General features: G+C 36.9%; 1 protein-coding gene across 1 annotated transcript in view; it reads left to right on the top strand.

Annotated features, from left to right (window-relative positions):
- The window catches only part of zgc:163022 (putative ferric-chelate reductase 1), a 62,472-nt gene extending 36,484 nt beyond the window's left edge, over positions 1-25,988 (top strand). Inside the window, exons 9-16 of the mRNA XM_039735958.1 lie at positions 1,558-1,671; positions 1,799-1,914; positions 7,102-7,188; positions 10,178-10,269; positions 10,942-11,000; positions 17,167-17,301; positions 25,388-25,410; positions 25,611-25,988. Coding sequence (XP_039591892.1) covers positions 1,558-1,671; positions 1,799-1,914; positions 7,102-7,188; positions 10,178-10,269; positions 10,942-11,000; positions 17,167-17,301; positions 25,388-25,410; positions 25,611-25,700 — 716 coding nt within the window. The 3' untranslated portion in view covers positions 25,701-25,988. The remainder of the gene's footprint in view (positions 1-1,557; positions 1,672-1,798; positions 1,915-7,101; positions 7,189-10,177; positions 10,270-10,941; positions 11,001-17,166; positions 17,302-25,387; positions 25,411-25,610) is intronic.
- Positions 25,989-26,447: the final 459 nt, after the last annotated feature.

Raw genomic sequence — 26,447 nt, 5'->3', positions numbered from 1 at the left:
AGGTTGAATGGAGCACTATCCGCAGTAATGCAAACATTGTACTGGTTCATTGTAGTGAAGAGGGAGCTGACCTAAAAGGCAAAGCTCTTGGTTTAAAGGTCAGTCCACGTTCCTACCCTCACCTATGGTCATCGGCTTTGGATAGTGACCAAAAGAACTAGATGATGGATATAGGCAGCAGAAATGGATTTCTTTCAGAGGATGTCTGGGCCTTAGAGATGGGGCAAGAAATGAAGACATTCGGGAGGAGCTCAAAATAGAGCTGTTGCTTCCCCACATTGAGAGAAGCCAGATGAGGTGGTTCGACCATCTGACTATGATGACTCCTAGATGTCTTCCCAGTGTAGTATTTCAAGCATTTCCAACTGGGAAGAGACCTCGAGACGAGCGCAGGGCATGCTGGAGAGATGATATGTCTTGACTGGGCTGGTTATGCCTCTGTATCCCAACAGAGGAGTTGGAGGAGGTACTAGTGAAGTGAGATGTCTGTGCGTTATGATTTAGACTGCTGTCTCAGATAAGTGGCAGAAAATTGATTAATGGTATTATTAGTTTTGGTTGAATGCAAATCCAGGCTAATCATTATTTGATTTTTCAGATTTATCCCTGTCCATGTTTAAGAAATTTGTCTACATAAACCGAATAATTAGAACATTTGAAAAATTTAGATGAGGATAGGCCATTCGGCCCAACTAAGCTCACTAGTCCTATATACTTGAATCCTCCAAAGTAACATCAAATTGAGTTTTAATGAGCCCTAATGTCTACCATACAACCTGGTATCTTATTCCATGTGCCTATTGTTCTCCGTTTGAAGAAAAACTTCATAATATTTGTGTGAAATTTATCCCTAAGTTTCCAGCTGTGTCCCTGTGTTCTTATTGAATTCATTTTGAAGTGACAGTTTTGATCCACTGTACTACAGTAATTCCTTTAATAAATTTAAATCCTGTCATGTCTTAAAGTAAAAGTTTTGTTTAAGTCCAGTATTTTATAAAGAAGTGTAATGGGACCACAGGGAATAAAACAAAACCTCTACTTGTGATTAAAGTTGAAATTTCAAGATAAAATGTGATCACATGATCTATGATTTTGTGACCTATGGAATCTTGAAACTAAGAGATTAAAGTCAATTTTTTTCTTCTCTACTGTATGACCCAAATGTTCAAACCCTAATACACTTCTATAATTTTATGAATGCTTCATAAATCTGTTTTATATAGTATATAGTATCTTTTTTTTGTTGTTTTTTTTGTGTGTGGAATATTTAGTTAATCATATGTCTGTGAAATGACTAAATGTAGACCTTGTGCTGTTTACTCAAATCCTTCATTTTTTATTATACAATACATTTTTTTAAGTTAATGTTTTTTTTTTATAAAAAAAAATAAGCCACATTTTCTTTGTTCTTTACAACTGTGAACAAGACTTGAGAAGGGGTCTGTACTTTGTAAGAAGTACAACTGTAAAGAAATGCTTTTGTTTGTGGCTTCTTTTAAGGTTTTAAACTGTTTAGGGGTTGTTCTAATACCATTGAGCTTTTTTGTCTTCTGTTAGGTGTAATACAGGAACATCGCCAAACACCTTTTATTAGTCCTAGCAAAATTGATCTCCTTGGCACACAGTCATTAAGTGGCAGTGAAAGTAATCCTCCTATTATTAAAACACACGGTAAGTGCTTGTGTCTCTTATAGTGTAGTTTCATTTGGAAACCACTTAAGTTTGGAAAAAAACATTTCTTCATTCATTTTTGTACCAGTTGATTAAATCCTAAACTTTATTCTATTTTATTCAACAGGTGCACTTATGCTAATTTCTTGGATGACAACAGGAAGTATTGGAATATTAATTGCCAGATTTTGCAAGCATGTTGTTAAGGAAAAAAGGATACTTGGAAAAGACCTCTGGTTTCAGGTTATTGTGATGTTTGCATTTCATATTTTTTTTAATTCTTTTAAATAAAAGAGCTGAATGCATAATAGAGTGACAGTTTTAGTCATTAAAAGATACCAAAATGAAAACTAAATGTTAAATGCAGAAACAATTCTAAAATTAGTTAAACCTGCAGTATTTTACGTTAAATATAAAATTTTTCATTATAGTATTTTGGATAACAGTATACTACTCTTTCTAAATTGCATAGAAGCCTTTCTGATAAAGTCCCTTTCTTCTATTGTTGGTCCCTTTTTGTGTCTTATATCCTTCAGAAATTACAGAAATGAAGAAAAATTGAAGGGTCATTGACCAAGATGGCATCTCCACGCTCTTTTATTTTGTAATCCTGCCCTAAATATCAGAGGCCATTCAATTTCCTCCTCTTCTTAGTGTCAGTCTGGAAGATGTATTTAATGAGTCAGGGCTGCTAGTATTCCTTTGTCTTCGATGTAGGCATCCTTTCCTTTCCACTTACTGCCTTTTCTATTTGCAGCTGAGGTCTGTGTTTATGACATGTGGAGTTCCCCTGTCTTTCTCTCCTGCAATGAATCCCCAGGACTCATTTGCTTCATCCCTTTTTAATAAGTCCAAACCAGCATGTGGTCTCTATATCCCTCCTCTGCAATGCTCACCTCAAAACTCTACCAATAGTGTGTACAGTGATCCCTCGCTATATCGTGCTTCGACTTTCACAGCTTCACTCTATCGCAGATTTTAAACGTAAGCATATCTAAATATATATAACTGATTTTTTACTGGTTCGCAGATTTCTGTGCACAATGGGTCTTTTAATTTATGGTACATGCTTCCTCAGTTGCTTTGCCCAGTTGATTTCATGCAAGGGATGCTATTGCAAGATGGCTGAGAAGCTACCCAATCAGAGCACGTATTACATATTAAATAAAACTCCTCAATGATAAGATATGCTTCCCTTGCGGTGCTTAGCACTTGAAAGCCCAAACAGCACGTATTGATTTTTGATTGTTTGCTTTTCTCTCTCTGTCTCTCTCTGACATTCTCTGCTCCTGATGGAGGGGGTGTGAGCCAAGGGGGTGTTCGCACACTGGCCTAGAGGATACGGACGTTCCTCTAAAAAATGCTGAAAGACTACCTTCACATTGTTGCCTTCCTTGTAGCTGCTTTGTCCAGCGGTGCCTCGCATAGTTAAAAGCCCAAACAGACCTATTGATTTTTGATTGTTTGCTTTTCTCTCTCTCTGTCTCTCTCACTCTCTCTCTGACATTCTCTGCTCCTGACGCACACTCCTTTGAAGAGGAAGATATGTTTGCATTCTTTCAATTGTGAGACGGAACTGTCATCTCTGTCTTCTCATGGAACACAGTTTAAACTTTTGACTAAAGGGTGTTATTTCATGTCTAGAGGGCTCTAATAATGTTAGAAAATGTATTTAGAAGGTCGTAAACAGGTTTTCTATGCTCTAACTGCGAAAATACTCGATTTATAAATAAAGAATCCTACTTCACAGAAATTCATTTATCGCAGCAGAGTCTGGAACGGATTAACCACGATAAACGAGGGTTGACTGTAATTGGCTAAAAGACTCTTCCCCATCCTCTGTGCTGTGCTGGCAAACCATCTTTATAACTATAAAAAAAACTGCTCTAAATATCTTAAACACCAGCCCACACAATTTAAATTTGTTCATACAGTAGATGGTGTCCTACTCCTTGGAGACATTAATTGAGACTAGAATTAGATCCCCTAGGTCACCTCTGTCCTCAAAGTCCCTGTCACTTTTTTGCACATGTTCTGGGAAAGTTTTTTGGCTGAGGCTCTAGGGCGCTATGTGGCTGAATCCCTCTCTATGTTTCTTTCTCCATTCCTTTGTCCCCTCAAATTCTTCTCTTCCTATACATTTCTTCTCTTTCATTTTCCCTTTCTCTCTCCCTACAGAGGCTTTTAATGACTACAACCATTTTAGCTAAATTGCTTTTAGCCTTTTGTTGGAAATCTCCTGCCCTTGAGTCTCCTGCAATCTGGAAGTCTTCATTTTACAATCGTGTCCTTCTTGAACTTTCTGCACCCTGGATCAGCAAGTCATCTGGCTCTACTATCCACAACTGGTTTCATACTGTTCAGTTATTAAAGAGCTGGATTTTTTCCTCCCTTATTTCACCTTGCACTCCTGCGTGGTGTGTGTGTGTCAATTTACCAGTTAACCCAACTTCTTAGTAACTGTGAGGCTCATCATGGGGTCGTGGTAATGTGCAGTTACAGTTAGGTCCATAAATATTTGGACAGAGACAACTTTTTTCTAATTTTGGTTCTGTACATTACCACAATGAATTTTAAATGAAACAACTCAGATGCAGTTGAAGTGCAGACTTTCAGCTTTAATTCAGTGGGTGAACAAAACGATTGCATAAAATGTGAGGCAACTAAAGCATTTTTTTAACACAATCCCTTCATTTCAGGGGCTCAAAAGTAATTGGACAGTTGACTCAGAGGCTATTTCATGGGCAGGTGTGGGCAAGTTCGTCGTTATGTCATTATCAATTAAGCAGATAAAAGGCCTGGAGTTGATTTGAGGTGTGGTGCTTGCATGTGGAAGATTTTGCTGTGAACAGACAACATGCGGTCAAAGGAGCTCTCCATGCAGGTGAAAGAAGCCATCCTTAAGCTGCGAAAACAGAAAAAACCCATCCGAGAAATTGCTACAATATTACGAGTGGCAAAATCTACAGTTTGGTACATCCTGAGAAAGAAAGCAAGCACTGGTGAACTCGACAACACAAAAAGACCTGGACATCCACAGAAGACGACAGTGGTGAATGATCGCAGAATCATTTCCATGGTGAAGAGAAACCCCTTCTCCAGGAGGTAGGTGTATCGATATCCAGGTCTACCATAAAGAGAAGACTGCATGAAAGTAAATACAGAGGGTGCACTGCAAGGTGCAAGCCACTCATAAGCCTCAAGAATAGAAAGGCCAGATTGGACTTTGCTAAAGAAAATCTAAAGAGTACAGTTCTGGAAAAACATTCTTTGGACAGATGAAACCAAGATCAACCTCTACCAGAATGATGGCAAGAAAAAAGTATGGAGAAGGTGTGGAACAGCTCATTATCCAAAGCATACCACATCATCTGTAAAACACGGTGGAGGCAGTGTGATGGCTTGGGCATGCATGGCTGCCAGTGGCACTGGACACTAGTGTTTATTGATGATGTGACACAGGACAGAAGCAGCCAAATGAATTCTGAGGTGTTCAGAGACAAATCCAGCTAAATGCTGTCAAATTGATTGGGTGGCGTTTCATGATACAGATGGACAATGACCCAAAACATACAGCCAAAGCAACCCAGGAGTTTATTAAAGCAAAGAAGTGGAAAATTCTTGAATGGCCAAGTCAGTCACCCGACCTTAACCCAACTGAGCATGCTTTTCACTTGTTAAAGACTAGACTTCGGACAGAAAGGCCCACAAACAAATAGCAACTGAAAGCCACTGCAGTAAAGGCCTAGCAGAGCATTAAAAAGGAGGAAACCCATCATCTGGTGATGTCCATGAGTTCAAGACTTCAGGCTGTCATTGCCAGCAAAGGGTTTTCAACCAAGTATTAGAAATGAACATTTTATATCCAGTTATTTAATTTGTCCAATTACTTTTGAGCTCCTGAAATAAAGGGATTGTGTTAAAAAAAAATACTTTAGTTCCCTCACATTTTTATGCAATCTTTTTGTTCAACCCACTGAATTAAAGCCGAAAGTCTGCACTTCAACTGCATCTGAGTTGTTTCATTTAAAATTCATTGTGGTAATGTACAGAACCAAATTTAGAAAAAGTTGTCGCTGTCCAAATATTTATGGACCTAACTGTACATTAATAACAGGGTAGCTTGGCCCAGCTTTGAGGGTGTGAGGCACTTTGTTTCAAAACCATGCAGCCACAGGGTGCTAAATCAGAGCGGATAGCTGATTACCTGCAAGCACAATTAGCTCAGCTATTCTCCATTGACGTTCTTTGGGTTGTTAGACACCTGTGCTCACAAAGGGGTAAAAGGAGCCTGGAGGAAAAGCAACGCATGGGGGAAACGAAAAGTCAGGATCGAGGCCCAGTGGACATAAGAGAGAAGGCATGGCAGTCGGGGAAGATGTCCATGCAGAGCAGTGGTGCTCTGAAGGTTGGATCACTCCTGCTGAAGTACAGAGAGGAGCAGGGGTGGGTGATCAACTGCTCAGAGAGGTCCCATAGATGCCTAGAGATGGTGTTGGGTGAGGTGATCAGGACTAATGGGCTGCTAATAGACATGGAGGGATGGCGGTCAGGCACGATCCAGTAAAGGTTTGACCACACATGCTGGAAAGCATTTTCCACAGTTGAGCAGATTGTTTTTCTTTATTAGTTATTCATTAATTTGAAGATTGCACCACACTTTGGACACTATTTACTTGAACTGTGTGATGTGATTAAAGCACTGACCATTTTTACACCTACCGTTGCTTTTTTCAGTCCTCATTGCCCAATCTGTCCTTGGTTTATGTCTATCAATGTCCTGGGTTCAAGAGGATTATACCAGCTTTGGGCAACTTGAGCATCACAGTAGACTACAAAATTCCATGCCTAATTAAAATTAAGTGAAGAGTTTATAATCCGCAATTTAAACCTCCTGCTTGCAACAAGCTCTTGGAATTTGGCAGCATTTGGCATGTTTCTGTTTGTGTCATTCATGAAGATGAAAAAATCAATTATCAATACTTTTAGGAGGAAACATCTTTACCTATCCAAAAAATCCTCAAGAAGACATGCTAGTAAAAGCAGAGAATATCGTTCACTGCATATACATAATCTTGAACCTCAGCAAAATACAGTATACCATAATGTAACTTGTTTAGACTTGCTAAATTCAAGTTATGTTTGGAAGGAGTAGAAGTTTACAACAGCATCAGTCAAAAGTATGTCATGCACACTTCCATACTTTCACATGTAGTCACTAAAGCAGACACAAAGAGATTTTTCAAACTACTCATTCATAACAAGTGGGCAAGGAATTTGAACACAGGGCACCAACACCACCATCGGTTATGCTTGAGCAAGAAACAAGACTAGTTAAATATATGAAATACCTCTGCTACCATTTTGTTTTGACTTTATTTCTGTGTCTGATTAAGCAGCTCCACTGATCCTATCTCTTTTTTACTTTAGGCACATGTTTTTCTGATGCTGCTTACTGTAGCTGCAACAATCACTGCCTTTGTGCTGGCATTTGTATCAGCTGGAGACTGGTGTGGCGTGAGTAGGCCTATTTCATTTTTTGGACAAGTCATGATATTTATGATTATTTTACATTGCTGATGCTTAATTCACACAATGGTACATTTTCTATTTGATAAAATGAAGTATATTGCATCACTTGTCTATGGGGGGGAATGTGGAAGTTGCTTCTTTTTTTCCACTTTTCATGGAGTGGATCATGGTGGGTTCAACAGACTTTCCATTTACCTCGGATGTCAGAGCTGGGAATGACTTTACATTCAAGTTGACCACAATCCAATAAAACATTCAGGAAAACAATACAGACACCTCCATGAAAACCTTTGTGCTTGATATTGTGGCATACAAACAACTACTGAACAATGAATAACCTGATTAAGGTAGAAACCTAGTTTCCTAAAATGCCCACTTTACGTATGTGAGTCTGCTTATGGAGTTCTACATTTGCAAAACACCCCAATGTCATAAAAATCTGCTTAAAGATTATACATCATAAATATCCAATGTCAATTCGAAAACAAGCATGGGGCCTGTGTCTCCTGAGATTGTGCTGCAGAGTTTAGCACTGTATGTTCAGTTCATCAACATAAATTTAGCAATTTCTGAAATTCTGAGGCAGATTATTTCAACAAAGAGAAGGAATAACAGGTTCGCCCAAGCGTTTGCCTCAGGAAATTTATCTTTATGAATGCATCCAACAGCTTCTACCAGTGGCTGCTGGGAGCATGTTCATAAAAAAGTAAGATGTGTTTTGGAGATGTCAGATTTTGATTCCCCCTAAACATAATTAAAGGATTAGGAAATAAGCCATGTTCTTCAAGTGCTATGACTTAAGACTAAACTAATGGGACCTGGTAAGTTTACCAGTAGTCCCAAAAGAGAAATATGTTAATTGTACAAGCTTTTGAACATTCCATCAGTCACTTTAGAAGTATCTGATTAATGGAAAGTAGCAAATGTAACTACAATCCTCCAGATAAAGACAGAATAAATAACCGCATATATAGACCTAAGAGCCATGTCTCTGTCCTATTTAAATTAGTCTAAACTGTTAGCAATAAACTGGAAAACAAATTGTAAGAAAACAGTGTTCTAAATTGCATCTGATTATAGAATGGCTTCTCATTAAAGATGAAACTTAAAACTAGAAACTGTTCCCATCAGTGGTAATTCAGAGTATTGCGTTGTTTGATGGTTAATGGGCATGAGATGAAGCTTGCAAATAAGAGGAGAAGGAAAGTTGGTATTTGGATTCTCACACTGGGTGAGGTCTCAAACGAATACGTTGTTCTGTTTATATTAAACCAGGGGTGGCCACACTTTTTCAGCTTCCGAGCTACTTTTAAAATGACCAGGTCGAAATTATCCACCTACTTTATATATATATATATATATATATATATATATATATATATATATATATATATATATATATATATATATATATATATACACACACACACACACACTGAGTATACTTTATACATAAAATGAATGTTGTCGTACCTTGCATAACTGAATAACCTTTATGGCACAATAACAATTCAATACATTTAAGGTCACTACAGTATTTGGATTTAATAATCTTCATGTGGGAAGAGGCTGACTCGCAAAAATAAGTAGAGCCGAATAATGCAGTCAAGGAGCTTTTGAATTCAGCCGAGTGAAAAATGACAGCTGTCTGATTAACTGCGATTTTAGTTCCCTCTCCTTTCTCTTTCTCAGATCGCTTTTTGGAAGGACGTCAGTTTCGTAGTTTTTATGAACAGTTCAAAAGTGCCTTTCCACATTTTCCTTCTTTGGAATAGCAATGATAAATTGACAGATCAGACAAACGCACTTCCATTGTGAAATTTTGAGAGAAAAATCCTCTTCCAATTCCACATCCAGCCCATACCCTCACCAAACATTTTTTTTTAAATCCCTTCTTTAGTCGATATAAATTGGAAAGCTAACTAGATCACAGCCGGAGTTTTGTAGTAGCTTGCGCGTTTGATCATGTGTGCAGGATGACCAGTGTGTTAGAAGAAAAGAGATCTCAGACTGGCCGCCCTGTATGTGAATCAAGTAGCAAATGCCATAGGGAGGTTATATGATAGACTAACGTTTAAAAAATTTTTTTATTTTGAATGCAACGCGGTCTACCTGCACTGCCTTTGCGATTTACTGGTCGATCACGATTGACGCATTGGGCACCCCTGTATTAAACATTGAATTGAAATAGTAAGTAACCTGTGAAATTTGCATCTGACAAAGGTTTGGCGGAGGGGTGGAATTTCTGAAACAGCTGCAAAACAAAGAGAATTTATATAATGTGAAAATACTTGAATTTTTAATTTAGCTGACATTCATATTCCTCTAGTTTGCACAAAACAATATCAAGTTGCAGATCTAGTTTGACTGCTGTTTCTTCTTTTTTCTATGTTTGTGTGTTTTTCAAGGGTCTAGTGCCATATTTTCCTACAAGGCATTTTCCACACACAGCTTCCTTAGAGCACACTATTATGGTTTTTCTGAGTTTAGATAAAGTCTAATTTGTTTTTTTTCCAGTCAGTAATATTTAATGCACTTTATCTTAACAGTATAAAGATATTGCTTGTGGGCAAATTTACTCGTAAACTTCCCCCATTGGGGAAAAAAAAAAGTAATAGCTGACAACAACCTTAATTTTTCCTGTATCACTATTAAAAAAAAAAAAAAAAAAACTTTTAGATCTAAGAAAACAGGAGACTGAATAAACTCTTAGCTGTAATAGTTAACAACATTAAGATTCCAGAATTTGTGTGCCTTATAATAAGGAATCAGAGCTGTGCACAGCATTCCAAATGTACTTCAAATAAAGTGCATGTCTTAAAGTAATGCCGCATTCTGTTGAACTTTGAATTTTTTTTTGTTCAACTATTCTGAATTTCTCTCTCTGGTACTGGACATTGACTCGTTCACATAAAGCACAGTTGTAACCTAATAATATCAACCATGAACTTGTCATGTTTGGTTTTACTTTCAGGGAGCACATCCAGTTCTTGGATGTATTGTGATGGGTCTTGCTTTAATCCAGCCACTTGGAGCAATATTTCGCTGTGCCCCTGACAACAACAGGTTAGTTTAACCTGTATCATAAGATACCATACTTTGCAATGGTTACTAAACTTTTTTGTAAAACAAAATTTTTAATGAAGGCCCTTCTCATTGAGATGAGCTTTGGTGTTTTTTTTTTTTTTTTGGTACACTATGAGCACTGCTGTCTTATGGATCCAGTGAAATCTGTACAGACATCTCTGGGTCTGCATGAGTATTCCTCTCACAGCCCCAAAGATGTGCTGGTTATGCTGACTGACCAATTCAAGACTGGCTCTGTGTGTGACTGAGCCATTCAAGGGACTGGTGTCTTGTTAATGGCTGACTGAAGGCCATTGCTGCTCTAATGGATTTCTGGCAATTAATTGAAGCTGAAGATTGTGTGTGTTCTGCCATCAGTCAATAGCATTTAATATATTGCTGAGTATAGTTGTCATAATTTTGCTTTTTAAAATGGTTTACTTTTTTAATGGCTACGTGATACCTTTATTACTATTTTATTTAAATTCCATTACATTTTTTTATTTCTTTTTATCTTAACTTCAGGGCTTATTCTGTGCAAATGCAGAACCTCTTGACCTTAAAACCTGTGTTTCATATACAGTATTCTTTTATTGGAATATGTTGTCTTCAATTTATTACTGCCAAAACATTCTAAAGTTTTCTGTATGAAATCTGCTTATTTTCCATTAGGAGATTCATCTTCAATATCTTGCATGCATTTAATGCTCTTGTAATCAAAGTGCTTGCAGGTATGTATTTTTTTTTTTTTTTACAATGAAATAGATGGTACATCATTGACAAGAGGCTTCAGCAGCAATACTAAGCTTAATGTACACAGGCAAAGTACAAATGTCATGAATCATCATAGTCGTCGCTGTTCTTTGTTGAGTTCTTTAAATTGCTAACAAATCAATGTAGAAGTATAGATCACTTTATTTTTGGCAGTGCTATTAGTCACTTTTCAAAATGGGTGCATTTGTCTCAAGTCGACACTATCTTCGTCAGTGAGATTTTTTTTTTTTTAAAAGTTGTTTATTGGACTCCCATGCCTTCTGCCTTAGTCAAGGCTTGGTATGCCTAATTTATGTAATTATACAGTAGATATTACTAACATGTATCAGGTATTGTACCAATCATGTTAACTTTTTTTTTCTAATTCTTCTAGATCTTTCAGCAGCCTTTGACATGATGTGCCATTTTATGCTCATTAAACATCTGCAGTCATACTCAGCTCTTGTGGCTATAAATTTGGAATGATTTTAGTCTTATCTTATTGGCAGGCTGCAGTTTGTGTTTATTGGCAGCAATAAGTCCCCACCCTGTTGCACTTCTCACTGATCATGTGGCTCAAGTAGTTATTAGTGCTTTTGTCACCTCTTGGCTTGATTATTGTAGTGCTCTGGTATTTGGTGCTTCAGGCAAAGTGCTAAATAGAATGCAACATATAAATAATTCTTCGGTTAGATTTATAAAACATACTAAACCTTGGAAACTTAACTACGTCATTTATTTCCTTGCACTGTGTAACTGTTAAATAGTAAATCTCTCACAAGATTCTTTTGTTAACATATAAGGTTGTTCATGGCAATGGTAATACAGTATCTGGATTTCAAACATGTTGCAGTACTATACACTGGGTCATGATTTAAGGTCAGCCAATGTTGAGTTTCTTTTTTTGTCTAGCACACTAGTAACGCACTGGGCGACCGTGCTTTTAGTTCTGCTGTCCCAGATTATGGAACTCTCTAAATGTTAATAGTAGACAGACTTCTTCAGTTGGTGCTTTTAAAACCATGGTAATAACTTTTAAGATCTTTTTTAAACAAGCTTTTATGTGCTGTATGTGTTTTGTAATTTTAAATCTTATTTTTTTATGATTTTGTTTTAACTAATTTATGTGCAGAGTCCATGAGTCTAATTAAAGGAGCTTATAAATAAAAGTAATTTTTAGCATTATCATTATTATTATTAATGTGGAGCTGAGCTTTCAGGTTAGAAATAATAAGCAGTTGAAATGCGACAATGCATACGGTTTCAAAGAACTGTATACCATGCATCTTTCCAGATTTCCTCTTTTGCAATTTATTGACACCTAATGTTTTCTTGTCCCAACCAAAATATAACATTATAAACACCTAAGTGAGCACAAAGTACTTGTGTTTATAGAATGAACTAAGATGTCTAAATCTACCTAGTACTGTGTGGAAAAAGTAAATGCCCCCTTAAAGGTGACTGGCTACAACATTTTTTTAATCGTGCAATTTAGGAAATATTTGGTTGTAGATATCAGTCTTTAACATTTGCAGTGGAGGAATTGTAGCATCTCATCCTTACAGAACAAGGGGTATAGGGGGTCATGAGGTCACTGGAAAGGGGTTTAAGGCACTCCCAATATCTTTGGGAAAAAAAGACAAAGGTCCAAGTCTTTAGATTCCTGGTGCTTCCTTTTTTGCTATATGGTTGCCAAACGTGAATGCTATCCAGAGACAAAGACTGGACTCTTTCGGTACTGTGTCGCTTCGGAGAATCCTTGGGTACCACTGGTTTGACTTTGTGTTGAACAAGCAATTGTCACGGAGTCCCAAATGAAGCACATTACCTGCATTGTGAGAGAGTGTTAGTTATAGCACTACGGCCATGGGGCTCAACGGCCCGACGGCAATCCAGCTAACAGGATCCTCACTGCTGAGGACCCAAGTGGCTAGACCAGGCAAAGGAGGTGCCCACATAACAGCTGGCAACAGCAGACAGATGGTAATTTCTGGGGGTTGGGACTAGACCTTGTGCCTGCCTGGGGAGTTGCCAACCAGGATCCCGAGCTGTTCGTCATTTGGTGGGTGCAGCGCTGTACCAGTGCATGCTCCCCAACCTGACCTGATCCTTACAGAGCTGCTTTAATGCAGAAATACTGGGAGGTCCCTATATAACATTTGAATTGGAGATGGGTCTGCCCTTTTTGGAGATGGGTCTGCCCTTTTACTTTTCATATTTTTTTTTTTTCGGCCATTATAATGTAGACTTGCTTTTGAATGTGTGTGTTTTTGCATAGTACCAATTGGTGTTCTAATATTAAAATATTGTAGTGATGGGTGGCTAGACACCCATCATACTCCTTAATGCTGCAGACTTTAAACAGAACATTTTACATCGTTCTGTGTTCAATATAAGTAGCAAATGTGATTAATATGGCAATAGTGGTTGTAATAATATTCTGATCTACACTCTTAAAAATAATGCTTCTTGACTGAGTTGTGTGATGTATCATAGAATAATTGCTTAACAAAGCTCCATTTCATTCTGAGAAGTGTTCTTTGCATATAAAGTTGGTTCTTAGTTGGTTCTCACGGGGTCTGCTGGAGTGCTCCTGGGCAGGGTGCCAACCCACCGCAAAACACAAACACACCCAGCACACACTGTTTCACCAATCCACCTAACCTGTGTCTTTGGATTGTGGTATGGAAAAAACGAAATCTTTAATAATTAGTAAGCTACCTAGCAGGACATTAGAACATTATAATAATCTAGACGAGAACAGGCCATTCAGCCCAAGAAAATTTGCTAATCCTATCCACTTAATTCTTCAAAAAAACATCAAGTCTGGCTTTGAAAGCCCCTAAAGTTTTACTGTTACTACACTTCTTGGTATCTTATTCCAAGTGTGTCTGGTTCTCTGTGTAAAGGAAAAACATCCTAATCTTTGTACAGAATTTACCCTTAAGTTTCCAACTTTTCACTGTGTTCTTGATGAACTCATCTTAAAATAACAGGCTCGATCCACTGTAATAATTCCCTTCATAATTTTAAACACTTCAATCATGTCACCTCTTAATCTTCTTTTGTTTAAAGTGTATAGGCTCAGCTGTTTTAATCTTTCCTCATAATTCATCCCCAGTAGCCCTGGAATGAGCCTAGTCGCTCTTCTCTGGACCTTTTCTAGTGCTGCTATGTCCTTTTTGTAGCCTGGAGACCAAAACTGCACACAGTACTCAAGATGAGGCCTCACCAGTGCATTATAAAGGTTGAGCAGAACCTCCTTAGGCTTGCACTCCACACACCGTGCTATATAACCTCACGTTCTGTTTGCCTTCTTAATGACTTCTGAACACTGGAATTAATAGTTTAGAGACCAGTATGACAACTTCTAAATTTTTCTCATAAGGTATACCCTCAATTTTCAGAACTTCGATTGTGTATTCAAACCTAACATTTTTACTTCCTATGTGAACTTTACATTCACTGACATTAAACTTCATCTGCCACAAATCTGCCCAAGCATGTATGCTGTCCAAGTCCTTCTGTAATTATAAAATGATTTCCATATTATCTGCCAATCCACCTGTCTTGGTATCCTCTGCAAACTTAACCAGCTTGTTACTTATATTCCTGTCCAAATCATTTACATATATTAAAAATAGAAGGAACCTTAGCACTGACCCCTGTGGAACACCACTCTTAACATCAGCCAATTCTGATAAAGTTCCTCACACCATCACCCTCTGCTTCCTGCATCTGAGACAATTCTGCACTCATCTAAAAACATCACCCTGAATTCTTTAAGTCTGATGCCCAACCTCTCATGTGGCACCTTATCAAAGCTCTGCTTTGATCATACCCTTTTGTTGCTTCCTCATAGAATTCCAGAATGTTAGTAAATCATGACCTTCCTCTTCCAAACCCATGCTTACTGTTATCCTCTGTACTTGCCATGTGCTGCTCAATCTTATCCTTAATAATTCTTTCCATTCATTTTTTCTGTGATGCTTGTTAAGCTTATTGGCCTATACTTGCTGGGATCTGACCGGTCACCCTTTTAATATGAGATTTTCCATTTTACAGTCTTTCAGAATTTCCTCTGTGTGCAGTGACTTCCTAAAAATATGTGTCAGGGGTTAATATATATACTCGCTAACCTCCTTATGAACTCGAGGATAAATGTTATCTAGTCCTGGAGATTATTTATTTCAGCCTATTTAATCTGAGCAGTGCTTCTCCCTCTACAATTTCCAAATTATTATTCCCATTTACTGCTGAGAGGTTAGCCACTTTCTCACTTGTGAAGACCTCAGAAAAAGTGCTTATTTAGAGCATCCACTGTTTCACTTTCTGTATTTTTGAATTCTTCTTTACTATTCCTGATGCACTTCACCTCCTCCTTGACTGTTCTTTTACTACTAAAATACTGAAAGTATCTCTTTGGGTCTTCTTTCAACTTATCTGCTATGTTCCTCTCTTTTAGCCTCCCAAATATCCAAGCTCTCATGTTCTCGCACACCCCACGATTCACCTTGGAGTTATTAATCTTATGTGCCTTTTGCAGCTTCTTTTTTAACACTTTATTAACATGCTGTTGAGGTTTTTTTAATTTCTTATTCCAAATTTAGGTATGTATCTGTCCTGCATTACATAAAAATCTTTTTAAACATGCTCCATTGCTCCTCATCTGTCTCTACACTCAAAGCCTATCCAGCTTTGACGTTAACGCATTTGCTCAAAATTTGCCCTACCAAAGTTAAACTTGGCAGTTTTAGTCTTTGCATCCTCACTCTTACAAAACACTGAGAACTGTATTATGTTATGGTAACTTGATCCTAGTGGTTCAATCGCCTCTACACCCTCAATTCTAACCTGATTATTACAAAAAACGAAATCTAGACAGTCTTCACCCCACATTGGTGCTTTAACATACAGACTTAATGCACTCACTGATTAATTCTAAAAACTCCTGCTCTTATGCTGCACTATTTGCAAGGTTATCCCAGTTAATGTATGGATAATTAAAGTCCCCCATGACTATGGTATCCCTATGTAAACTTGCGTTTTTAGTATTACTAAAATGATGTGTGTTGAAATTGTTGTCTGCATTGGGCAGTCTGTAACACACTCTTAAAATAAGATCTCTTTTGCAAATGCTTTCCAAGAGAAGCCACATGTCCTCACTAAAATGGGGCTCATTGTCCAACTGAACTGGACATGCGTTTGAATTCTGTTTGACATAAAAAGCAACCCCACTTCCTTTTCTGTTCTGTCTATCCTTCCTAAAAATGGGTATCCCTCTGTCATACTCCTCTCCATCATTGTTTTTTCCATTACTGCTATAATATATTTATCTGTTACATACAGCGCCAACTCACTTGTTATATTTTTGATACTTCCAGCATTAAGGCAAGCTATTTTTAATGTGTTACTCCTTTTACTTTTACATTTAAATGTTGGGATAGAATTTACATTACTATGCATTTTTATTTTTGCACTTTTGTAAGTTCCACCACGTACACTTCTGGCCTGTCCTAAACTCCCTGGCCCTCCTTCCCTAGATTAAGTCTATGTTATTATATGCAGTTAGAGTCCTTTTAAATTCATGACCCATTGGTCTATCACAAATCTATTATCTATCCATGATTATTTACTGTATGGAGCTTGTTATGGATCTGAATTAATAGTCTTTTTCTGGAACCTTGTGGAGGGGTCTTTTGGCAACCAAAAATGGTTCCCTTATGGCATTGCTCTGAAGAACCACTCTTACACCTTTATTTTTAAGAGTGTACTTCTACCATAAACGTTTAATAAGGATTGGTTGTCCACCTTCACATAGTGGTGCTATGTTCCTCATGTGCCTTTGTGACACTAGCTATAAGTGGGAGACACCAGTGAGTACCAACAGAATAATGCCTTTTTGAAGTACCTGTCTGCAATTATTTGCAATAAATGAAGATTCTTTAAATTTTTTTTGCTACAGTATAGTTGAAGACTTGAATAACCTTGTGTCAAATTTGCATCAAAAGTGGAAGTCAGGAAGGAGGCAAATCCTTTTTCACAGTGCTGCATATGATGTGTATGAGTAACAGTTTATAAGTGTACAAATGTTCTCAAGAACTAAGTGTATATTATCAGTGAAGGGCTCTCTTTTTATTACAGTGGCTGCAATATTTCTTGGCCTTCAGTTGCTTGACAGTACCAATACATGGATGTGTAAAGTCATGGGAGGATTTGTTGGATGGGAATTTCTCATATTTATTATCCTAGATGTTAAAGCTTTTATGCAGAAGAGAGGTGAGAGCTGTAATTTTTCATTAATAACATGGTTTATTTTATTCATTTAAAGTTATTTTTTTAGTTGCTGTTTAATTTACTGCACATACATTTTAGCAGAAGTGTCAAGAAATGCTACTGGGCACTCCTTTACTGCATAGTAACAGCAGTATGTCTGTATAAGGCCTCACTGTAACAGTCAACTCAGAGGTTTTCTTTCTTTTGAATTATTCTGCTTTTTAGTCATTCTGTGTGTTCAGACCAAAGTGTTTGTGTATAATTATTTATGTATTTATCTATTTAAAGAGTTTCTGTAAAAAGCCAAACTTCCTCCTGGGGACAAATAAAGTACCATCTATCTACCTAAGTGATTAATGCTTATATTCTAAAAGCATGTTTAATGTTAAGTTTAGGTTAAACTGGTTATTGTAAGCGCTTTTAATTTATAATTCAGAATAGAGTACAGCCCATGTGTAAGTTTTTTGTGTGGTTTATCATATAGCATTGAAATCCCCTACTTCCTTCTCTCTCAAATTATAAAGCAAATCTCATCACCTATTAGAAGCCTTATACCTACTCACAATGCAGAAGACTTGTGTTGCCTCAATGATCATGGTTAGCATTATTAATATCAACTTGTTTCTCCTTCAATTTTTAGTCTTTCACTGTTAAATTGCCCTTGGGTTAATCAGATTACCATTTAAAGATTATCACCACTCTAGAAGAATGGTTTGAATCAGACCCTGAACACCATCTTTTTGGAGTTTACACGTTCTCCCTTTTACCAGTCCTCCTCTTGGTGCTCTAATTTCTTCTCACACTGCAAGTCCTCATTGATTAAGCTGATTTACAACTCTACAGGTCTCCGCTTGCACATATTATGTAGGTGTGCTCTGCTGTGAACAGGTGTCATGCCCAGAGATGCATCCTTCACTGCAGTTCTTGTTGCAAGGATAGGCACCCCATGACCATAAGTTTCATGAAAAAGACATTTGCTATTGCTTTTGATAATTTCTTGCCTCTTTTATCTCTACTTTAAATTTTTTTATGTGATCACATTCAGATTGTTTTGAAGCCAGTATCATGTGTTGATTGACTTCCAACAAACGAGAAACTGTAACAATAACTGTAAGCTTTTTTGAATGGAACATGCACACAAATGAGATTAATGCAAATAAGAAAAAGTAAAGAAATGCAATTTTATTGATTTTCTCCAGATATTTTAATGTTTGCAAAAATTGCTCAAAAAAACGGGATAGCTTGTATGGTTACATCAAATCAAATATTAGGGAGTGCTAAAAAAATTCTAACCTCCAGAACAAGATTAAGACGTTAATGTATTAACTTTTATATTTTCTGAAACTAGACACATTAACAATTAAACCTGAAATTCAGGATTAAAGCATCAAAAATATGTACTGCACTTGCCCTGCATTGGCTGCATGTGCACTTCTTGAATAGTCTTTGGCTTCTTAATTCTGAAATGTAATGAATGGAGGAGGAGGAGGAAGTTGGGAGCATGCACTGATAAAGTGCGTTGCTATATCTATCACACAACGAACCACCTCAGGATCCCAATTTAGGACACGAGTGTGCAAGACCATAAAATAGACTTGGGCTTTAAAGCACCAGAACACACCGTTTAATAGACAAAATACATCTTCAAGATCAAAGCATAGCACTCTAAAATTTGAAGGGATCTTGGGAGTTAGTGCAGCAGTCCAACACCATTCAGTAAAACTTCAAAAGTAGCCAACCACATGTTCATGAAGGTCTTGAATCCATCATCATCTGAACATGCAGCTCCATCCTGTAGCTTTCACAGGTGTGACTCTGCACATTTCCATTGAGCTGAAAGCCAGTTCACTTAATGTGTGAAGACGAAAGCCAACAGCTTTACCAGAGCGCCCACAACTTTAATGATGCTCATACATAGGACACATTTGCACTGTCCTTGCCTGACTATTGTGCAGACATACATCAGAAGAAGCAACTTTCAGTGTTGCTTGTCTAAATGCAGTATAGGGATGATTTAACCTTTTGTGATTTACCTAGATAAACTTGGATAAAGTATTTCAAGTTCATCAGTCCTGGCTTAAGTAAAAGGTATCTAAAGTGTTTCACTATATTTTAAAAACTGGAACTTTACAGAGCTTCCATTGTGATTTAATTATAACAGTGATTTTTTACACCAGAAGCTTTCACCATTTATTTTGCTGAACAAATCTTCAACAAAAAAATTATTATGTCACTTCTTGTCCCAAAACTAAGGAGAACCCAGTATATATTAAATGTAACCTGTTAATTACATTTGAGATGGCATTGTTTATAGATTTCATATGTGTATTTATTTAAACATAGACAGAGACCTTTCAATAATTCACCCTGGCTTGACCAGCTTGCCACCCCATTGTCAATTATAGCTTCACCCCAGATTGTAATTTAAGGACAGATACTTTAATCTGTATTTGTGATTTACTGTGGATTCAGAAACTATTCAGATCTTTTCACTGTTTTTCACATTTTGCTCCATTGCAGCCTTGTGTTATAATCATTAAAATTAATTTTTCCTCACATTAGGTAACAATCAGTACTCCAGAACAACAATGTAAAAGCAGGATTTTGGAAATGTTTGCAAATTTATTAAGGAAGATAAACTGAAATATCACATTGACACAAATACTCAGATCATTGCTATGACTTTTCAAATGTGGTGTAGATGTACACCATTTTATTAATCATCATTGAAATGTTTCTACACCTTTTTTGACGTCTCTTTGGAGTCATTTCAATTGATTACACATGATTAAGGAAAGGCACAAGCTGTCAATGTAAGGTCCTATAGCTGAGCAAAATTCGAACCATGAGGTCAAAGAAATTGCGCACAGAGCTTATAAACAGGACTTTGTTGAGGCCTAGATCTTGGGAAGGTTACAAAAAATTCCTGCAGTGTTGAAGGTTCTCAAAAACACAGTTGCCTTAAATTCTTAAATAGAAGAAGTTTGGAACAACCACGACTCTTCCTAATAATCATGGGGAAAAGGCCTTGGTAAAAGAGGTGAACAAGAGCCCAATGGCCATTGGGCTCTAGAGTAGTGTTTCTCAACCTTTTTGGTGTTGCAACCCACTTTTCCCATATAAATGTCAAGCTCCATCATCTGACCGCTTTTTTGTCCCTTGGTGAATTGAGCATGATCGTCAGAACGTGGAGGAGAGTGGGGTTGATTGTGAGACAGGGCGTTTCCCACTTGTTGAATTGAGTGCAATCATCAAAGTCCCAATTTAGTGACTCAAGCACAATATCATCATAGTGGGGTCAAGGGGGTCCTCATTTGTGACTAGAGCACAATCATCAGAGCAGTGACCCAACACAACCCACTGCCATTCTAAACAATAGCAACAAACAACCCACCTGCAGTAGCCTGCAGTCCAATAGTGAGTCACAACCCAGTGGTTGAGAAATGCTGCTCTAGAAAACCTTGTTGAAGATGGGAGAAGCCTCCATAAGAACAATGGTCACTGAAACCGTCCACTGCTCTGGGCTTTGATAGATTGGCTTGAGAAAAGCTTCTCATCAGTCAAAATACATGTGGAAGCCCATTTGGACAGGCATCTAAAGGACTCTCAGACAGTAAGAAACAAGATTTGCTGGTCTGATAAAGCCAAGATTACAGTCACGAGAAGGGAATATCGTTGAATTGCCCTGCTGGAGCCTGGACTTGAACCACTGATGGTCTCAATCCAACCTGACATACTCACAAACTCCAAGCTATAGTCACTGCCAAAGGTGCTTCAAAAAAGTACTGAGTAAAAAATCTAAATATTTGTGTCAATGTGATATTTCAGTTTATTTTTAATAAATTTACAAAATCTTTGAAAATCCTGTTTTTTGCTTTGTCATTCGGGGTATTAATTTGCTTCATGTGGGGAGAATAATAAAATTTAAATGATTTTAGCAGATGGCTGCAGTTGAGCCAAATGTGAAAAAATGAAGGGGTCTAAATTCTTTGTGAATCCTCTGAATATCTGTGTGTCCCTCACACATGAGCTAACTATCCTGATGATGATTTTTTATATTCATTGTAGTTAAAAACTAAAGTCCAGTTATCTAAATTAGCACTAATGAGCCTGATGACATGCGAGTACATGTCCCAGATGGATTAGTTTTCTGTTTCAAAGTCTTTTATTTTAGGCAAGCCATTTTTATTTATGTAGCAAATTTTACAAATAAACATTTGTACCAAAGTGGTGTGCAGTAGACCAAATATTTAATATACAGTATACTAAGTACAACTTGTGTACAAAAGTTGTATAATGGCAGGCTGAATATTTGACATGCGCATCAAAGTATGTTTTTTTGGTCCACATCACCCTGCATTCACATGTTTCTTCATTGTATGCGGATCATGCATCTGCATTAATCTCGGTCTGTCCGAAAAACAAAACTAACAGAAACTAAATACAGAACATACTTCATGAGGGTTGCGTGCAGTGTCTGTCCTTGATTCAGATGACATATATATTTAGCTTATCAAAGGCTTATTGCATTTGTGTTTATATTCTGGATAATGTGTGCACCTGTTTAGTTATTTGTAAAAAAACCTGTCCACCCACAAAGCTCTTTTAGTGATTAAGAGCGATTGCCACACACAGGAGTCAGTGATGCAGAGTCATCTTCTAGAAGAGTCTGTCTTTGTTGTAATTTGGCTGTTTAAAAATATTTTTATGATGCAAAAATTCTTGTTCATGATTTCATGTAGATTACTTGAATTCACTGTTTAGGTCTGGGTGCCAAATCTCTTAATAAACTACAATATATACAAAATTCTGCTGCCAGATTACTTACTCACACAAGGAAATCTGCATATATCACAACTGTTCTACAGTATTTCAGTTACACTGGCGTCCTGATATAAATTGTCCTTCCTTTTAAAGATCTAATTGGCCTTGCTCTTTCTTATATTTCTGAAATTGTCTGTCCTTACAAACCTGTACAGGTACTCAGATCCTCAAGCTCTGGTCTACTTTCTATTCCTCTCTCATGTCTGTTTAATGTGGGAGAAAGATCTTTCGGTGTAGCTGCCCCCACACTTTGGAACAATCTTACACACAGCAGCTCTCTGACTGCACTCCTTTATCCTTATTTAAGTCCAACCTCAAAATACATCTTTTTGCTCAACATTATCATATTTTTATTCAAATCTAACAGTCTTTAGTCATCAGTTCACTAAAAAAGTTATGATACATGTTCTACATTGTTTTATATTATTTTAAAATTTATATGCGTGTATTGTATAATCTTGATTATTTTAGTAAAATGATTATGTAATGTAATCATCATCAGATTACAACCTGCCTGTAGAACAGGCCTGAGCTTCCTCGAAAGCTTGCATGTTGTAATCTATTGTTAGCCAATAAAAGATGGTGTTTTGCTTGACTTTTTCATAAATTTCACAGAAACTTCAGGGAATAATTTTGTAGTACTAAATGATTTGGAGGTTGTAGAAGTACTGTTGTAATTATAATGGCCAAAATCAAATTACCAAGTCAAGATAAGATTTGCTGAAGTGTGCCCAATTGACCTTCTCATTTGCTTTTTATACATTTTTTTCATGTATGAACAAACCATTAATGCATTTTTATCTCGGTTTTTAAAGTGCTTTAAATGAGGAACCACATGAGAAGTTGTAGTGTACAGTAAAAAGTAATAATTGAGGGCGCATTGAGGATATGTGCAAATTTAAAAACCAATGAACAGGCTTTTCTGTGTGTAACTTTTTCTGATTTAGATTATAGAAATAGGTTTCCTCTGGGATCAATGCTGAGGCAGAGTCTCTTTTATGACAGTTTCTAGGCATGACTGCTACAAACAAGCTGTTTAATTTTGATAATGAAGGGCTTTGAAGAGGCACTAGAATCCTTAGCATTGGTAAAGGTGGATATGGACAGAATACAAAGTTAGAGAGATATGTGGCAGTGGACATTTTCGTATCAATTATTGTAAAGTTTTACACACAGGGAGTAAAAGTATTTAGATAGATAGATAGATAGATAGATAGATAGATAGATAGATAGATACTTTATTAATCCCCAAGGGGAAATTCACATACCCCAGCAGCAGCATACTGATACAAAAAACAATATTAAATTAAAGAGTAATAAAAATGCAGGTAAAAACGGACAATAACTTTGAATAATGTTAACGTTTACCCCTCTGGGTGGAACTGAAGAGTCGCATAATGTGGGGGAGGAACGATCTCCTCAGTATGTCAGTGGAGCAGAACAGTGACAGCAGTCTGTCGCTGTAGCTGCTCCTCTGTCTGGAGATGATCCTATTCAGTGGATGCAGTGGATTCTCCATGATTGACAGGAGTCTGTTCAGCGCCCGTCGCTCTGCCACAGATCTTAAACTGTCCAGCTTCATTCCTACAATAGAGCCTGCCTTCCTCACCAGTTTGTCCAGGCGTGAGGCGTCCTCCTTCTTTATGCTGCCTCCCCAGCACACCACCGCATAGAAGAGGGCACTCGCCACAACCGTCTGGTAGAACATCTTCAGCATCTTATTGCAGATGTTGAAGGACGCCAGCCTTCTAAAGGAAGTATAGTTGGCTCTGACCTTTCTTACACAGAGCATCAGTATTGGCAGTCCAGTCCAATTTATCATCCAGCTGCACTCCGAGGTATTTATAGGTCTGTACCCTCTGCACACAGTCACCTCTGATCTGATTACACAATGAAGGGGATTGATATTTGAAATTCTGTGTGAGCGAGGTATAGTAGACTTTTTGCTGTCCACGAACAGACAGTGTAAAGTGCGATTAAGAAGGCTAACAGGATTATGGGATTCTGTAGCATTCTGTGTACAGTTCATATCAGAGCAGGTTATGCTAAAAAGCTGTAATGTCCAACACCTTTGGGAGATCTTCTCTGGAGTATCATATGTATTTTTGGCAACCATTTTCCAGTAAGACAATGCCAAAAGTAGTCATGAGACAAGTTGTCAGACAGATTCAAGGTCTACAGGGTATAAGCTATGAGGAAAGACTGAAGGAATTTAATCTTTTTAAGATTAAGCAAACAAAGATTAAGAGATGATCTGGGTTTACAATTATGAAGGAAATTTTAGTATGGTAGTTGCCTACTGTTACAACAACAAGAACACAAGGGATTAGGGATATATTTTACATCAATGTTATGTAAGTATTCACAAAGAGTATAGGTCTTTGGAAAAAGTTATCAAGCAGTGTAGAAGATAGTATTTTTGGGCTGTTAAAATCTCAACTTCTGTTTGTAAGAGTTAGCTGAGCAGAGTTTAGCATGTTTGGGCTGAGTTGGCTGCTCTTGTCAGATTTTATTTTTTATGTAAATTATGATGAGACACATGAGGAATAGATATTTGTTAACCAATAATGGCACTGCGCGCTGCATATCTATCCAAATCTCTTATTCAGTTCAAATGATAGATAATACTTTATTTGTTCCTAAGATTAAATAAAGACGACAAACACATAAAACCCCTTAAGAAGAAAAATCAAGGAGTCTGAATTCAAAATGTCACAGATTTAGTCATTTTGTTCAGCTTAATTTGATATTTGGCTGACCCAAATAGTATTGAGTATTCAGTATGTTGTCTGTCTCCTGTTTTTGCAATCAAATATGTACATACTTTTCAATTTTTCTATTTTACCAATAGATTACTATGTACATTTTCTACAGGATAGAAGGAGTTTTCCACAAATGTAACATGCATAAAATAGCAGAACTTCAGCTCGCTTTTGACTCAAATAGTTGTCACTTTTATGTATCAGTAATGTTTTATTATTTCTGGTAAATAAAGATTTTGATTGTCTTAAAATATTGTGCAAAGCCCATTGGACATATAAATTGTGTCTGAGCTGTAACAGGAAAAATGAGCGGTCCAATTTCCCATCGGTGTTTTATGCTGTATTTTTGTGAAATATAATTTTAATGTTACTACACTGTTAAAACTTTGAACATTTTTGATTTTGTTTTTAACAATAAGCTTCATTTTAGAGTTTCCTGAACTTTTTCATTGCATATGGAAGGTTAAGGTAATAACTATGCCTTTTTTTCTTTTGATTTGCAGAAATTTATGCAAATGTATCACAGGTAATTCTACTACTATTTTCTACTTTTAATAATGTAATCTTTTATATGTCATATTTGAAATCTGATGTGCCTAAGCATAGATGTTTCTTAACAGTATGTGTATACTAGAATATGAAGAGTAGCTTTGTTTAGTTTTGCTCCATTGGTTTTATTGTAACGTGAATCTAACCATATCCTTTTTTTTTTTCTTTTGTATATAGATGCTAGTGGAGCCAGTAATACTGATCATTTATATTGCTGGGAACTTGATGTTTTTAATTGCTCTGCTGGTTGGAATTGGGCAAACTTAATGAAAATTGTATTATACTATATGTCCACTCATTTAATATTAGTACAATTATCTTCATGGCTTCCTAATGCTTGTTTTATGATGATTTTATGAACTGTACATCAATCTTAATTTCTTTTTATGATGTAATTTTAATACATGAGAATTAAGTTAAGTGATGTAACCTAAATCTAAGTTGCTCTGAGATGGATTAAGGTATAGATCAAAAACGAATCCTTTATCCTACACAATAAAACCACTTTAGCAGCACTGTATTTTAACCAAAATGGGTGCAAAATAAAACTGTCATAATGGAGGTTGTGTCGTGTCTGAATTTAATCCACTTAAATCTTCTATAGCTCCTTGAAGTATAAAGTGTTTCCCTTTTGACATGCAGTGTTACAAAATAGGCTTGTCTCAATGTGCTCCACAAGTCCCTACTTTGAAGTCCTCCGTTATTTCTGTTTGAAGTTAAAATAAAAAAAAAATCCTGCTAGCTTAGTTGTGGTAATAGAAGTCCCCTGAGGAAGTGAAGTTCCTTATAAATATTCAAGTTCATTTGTTTTTGCTCTTGCCTTTTATAGCCATAATCCATTAATTCTTCCATTTGCAGAACTATTAATTTGTGGGCAGCTGTTGTTGACTTGAAGTAATTTGACAGTTAAGGAAATATTTTACCTCCTCTTTCTGTAACCTTTAGATTGTTGTCTATTTGTTTAATGGGAATCAGGCATATTGTATACTAATTAATAACTGATTACTAAAATAG

This window comes from Polypterus senegalus, chromosome 14, assembly GCF_016835505.1.
Source record: "Polypterus senegalus isolate Bchr_013 chromosome 14, ASM1683550v1, whole genome shotgun sequence".
NCBI classification, from domain to species: domain Eukaryota; kingdom Metazoa; phylum Chordata; class Cladistia; order Polypteriformes; family Polypteridae; genus Polypterus; species Polypterus senegalus.
Note: the sequence above shows the minus strand (reverse complement) of the source record. Positions and strands in the feature narration are given on the sequence as shown.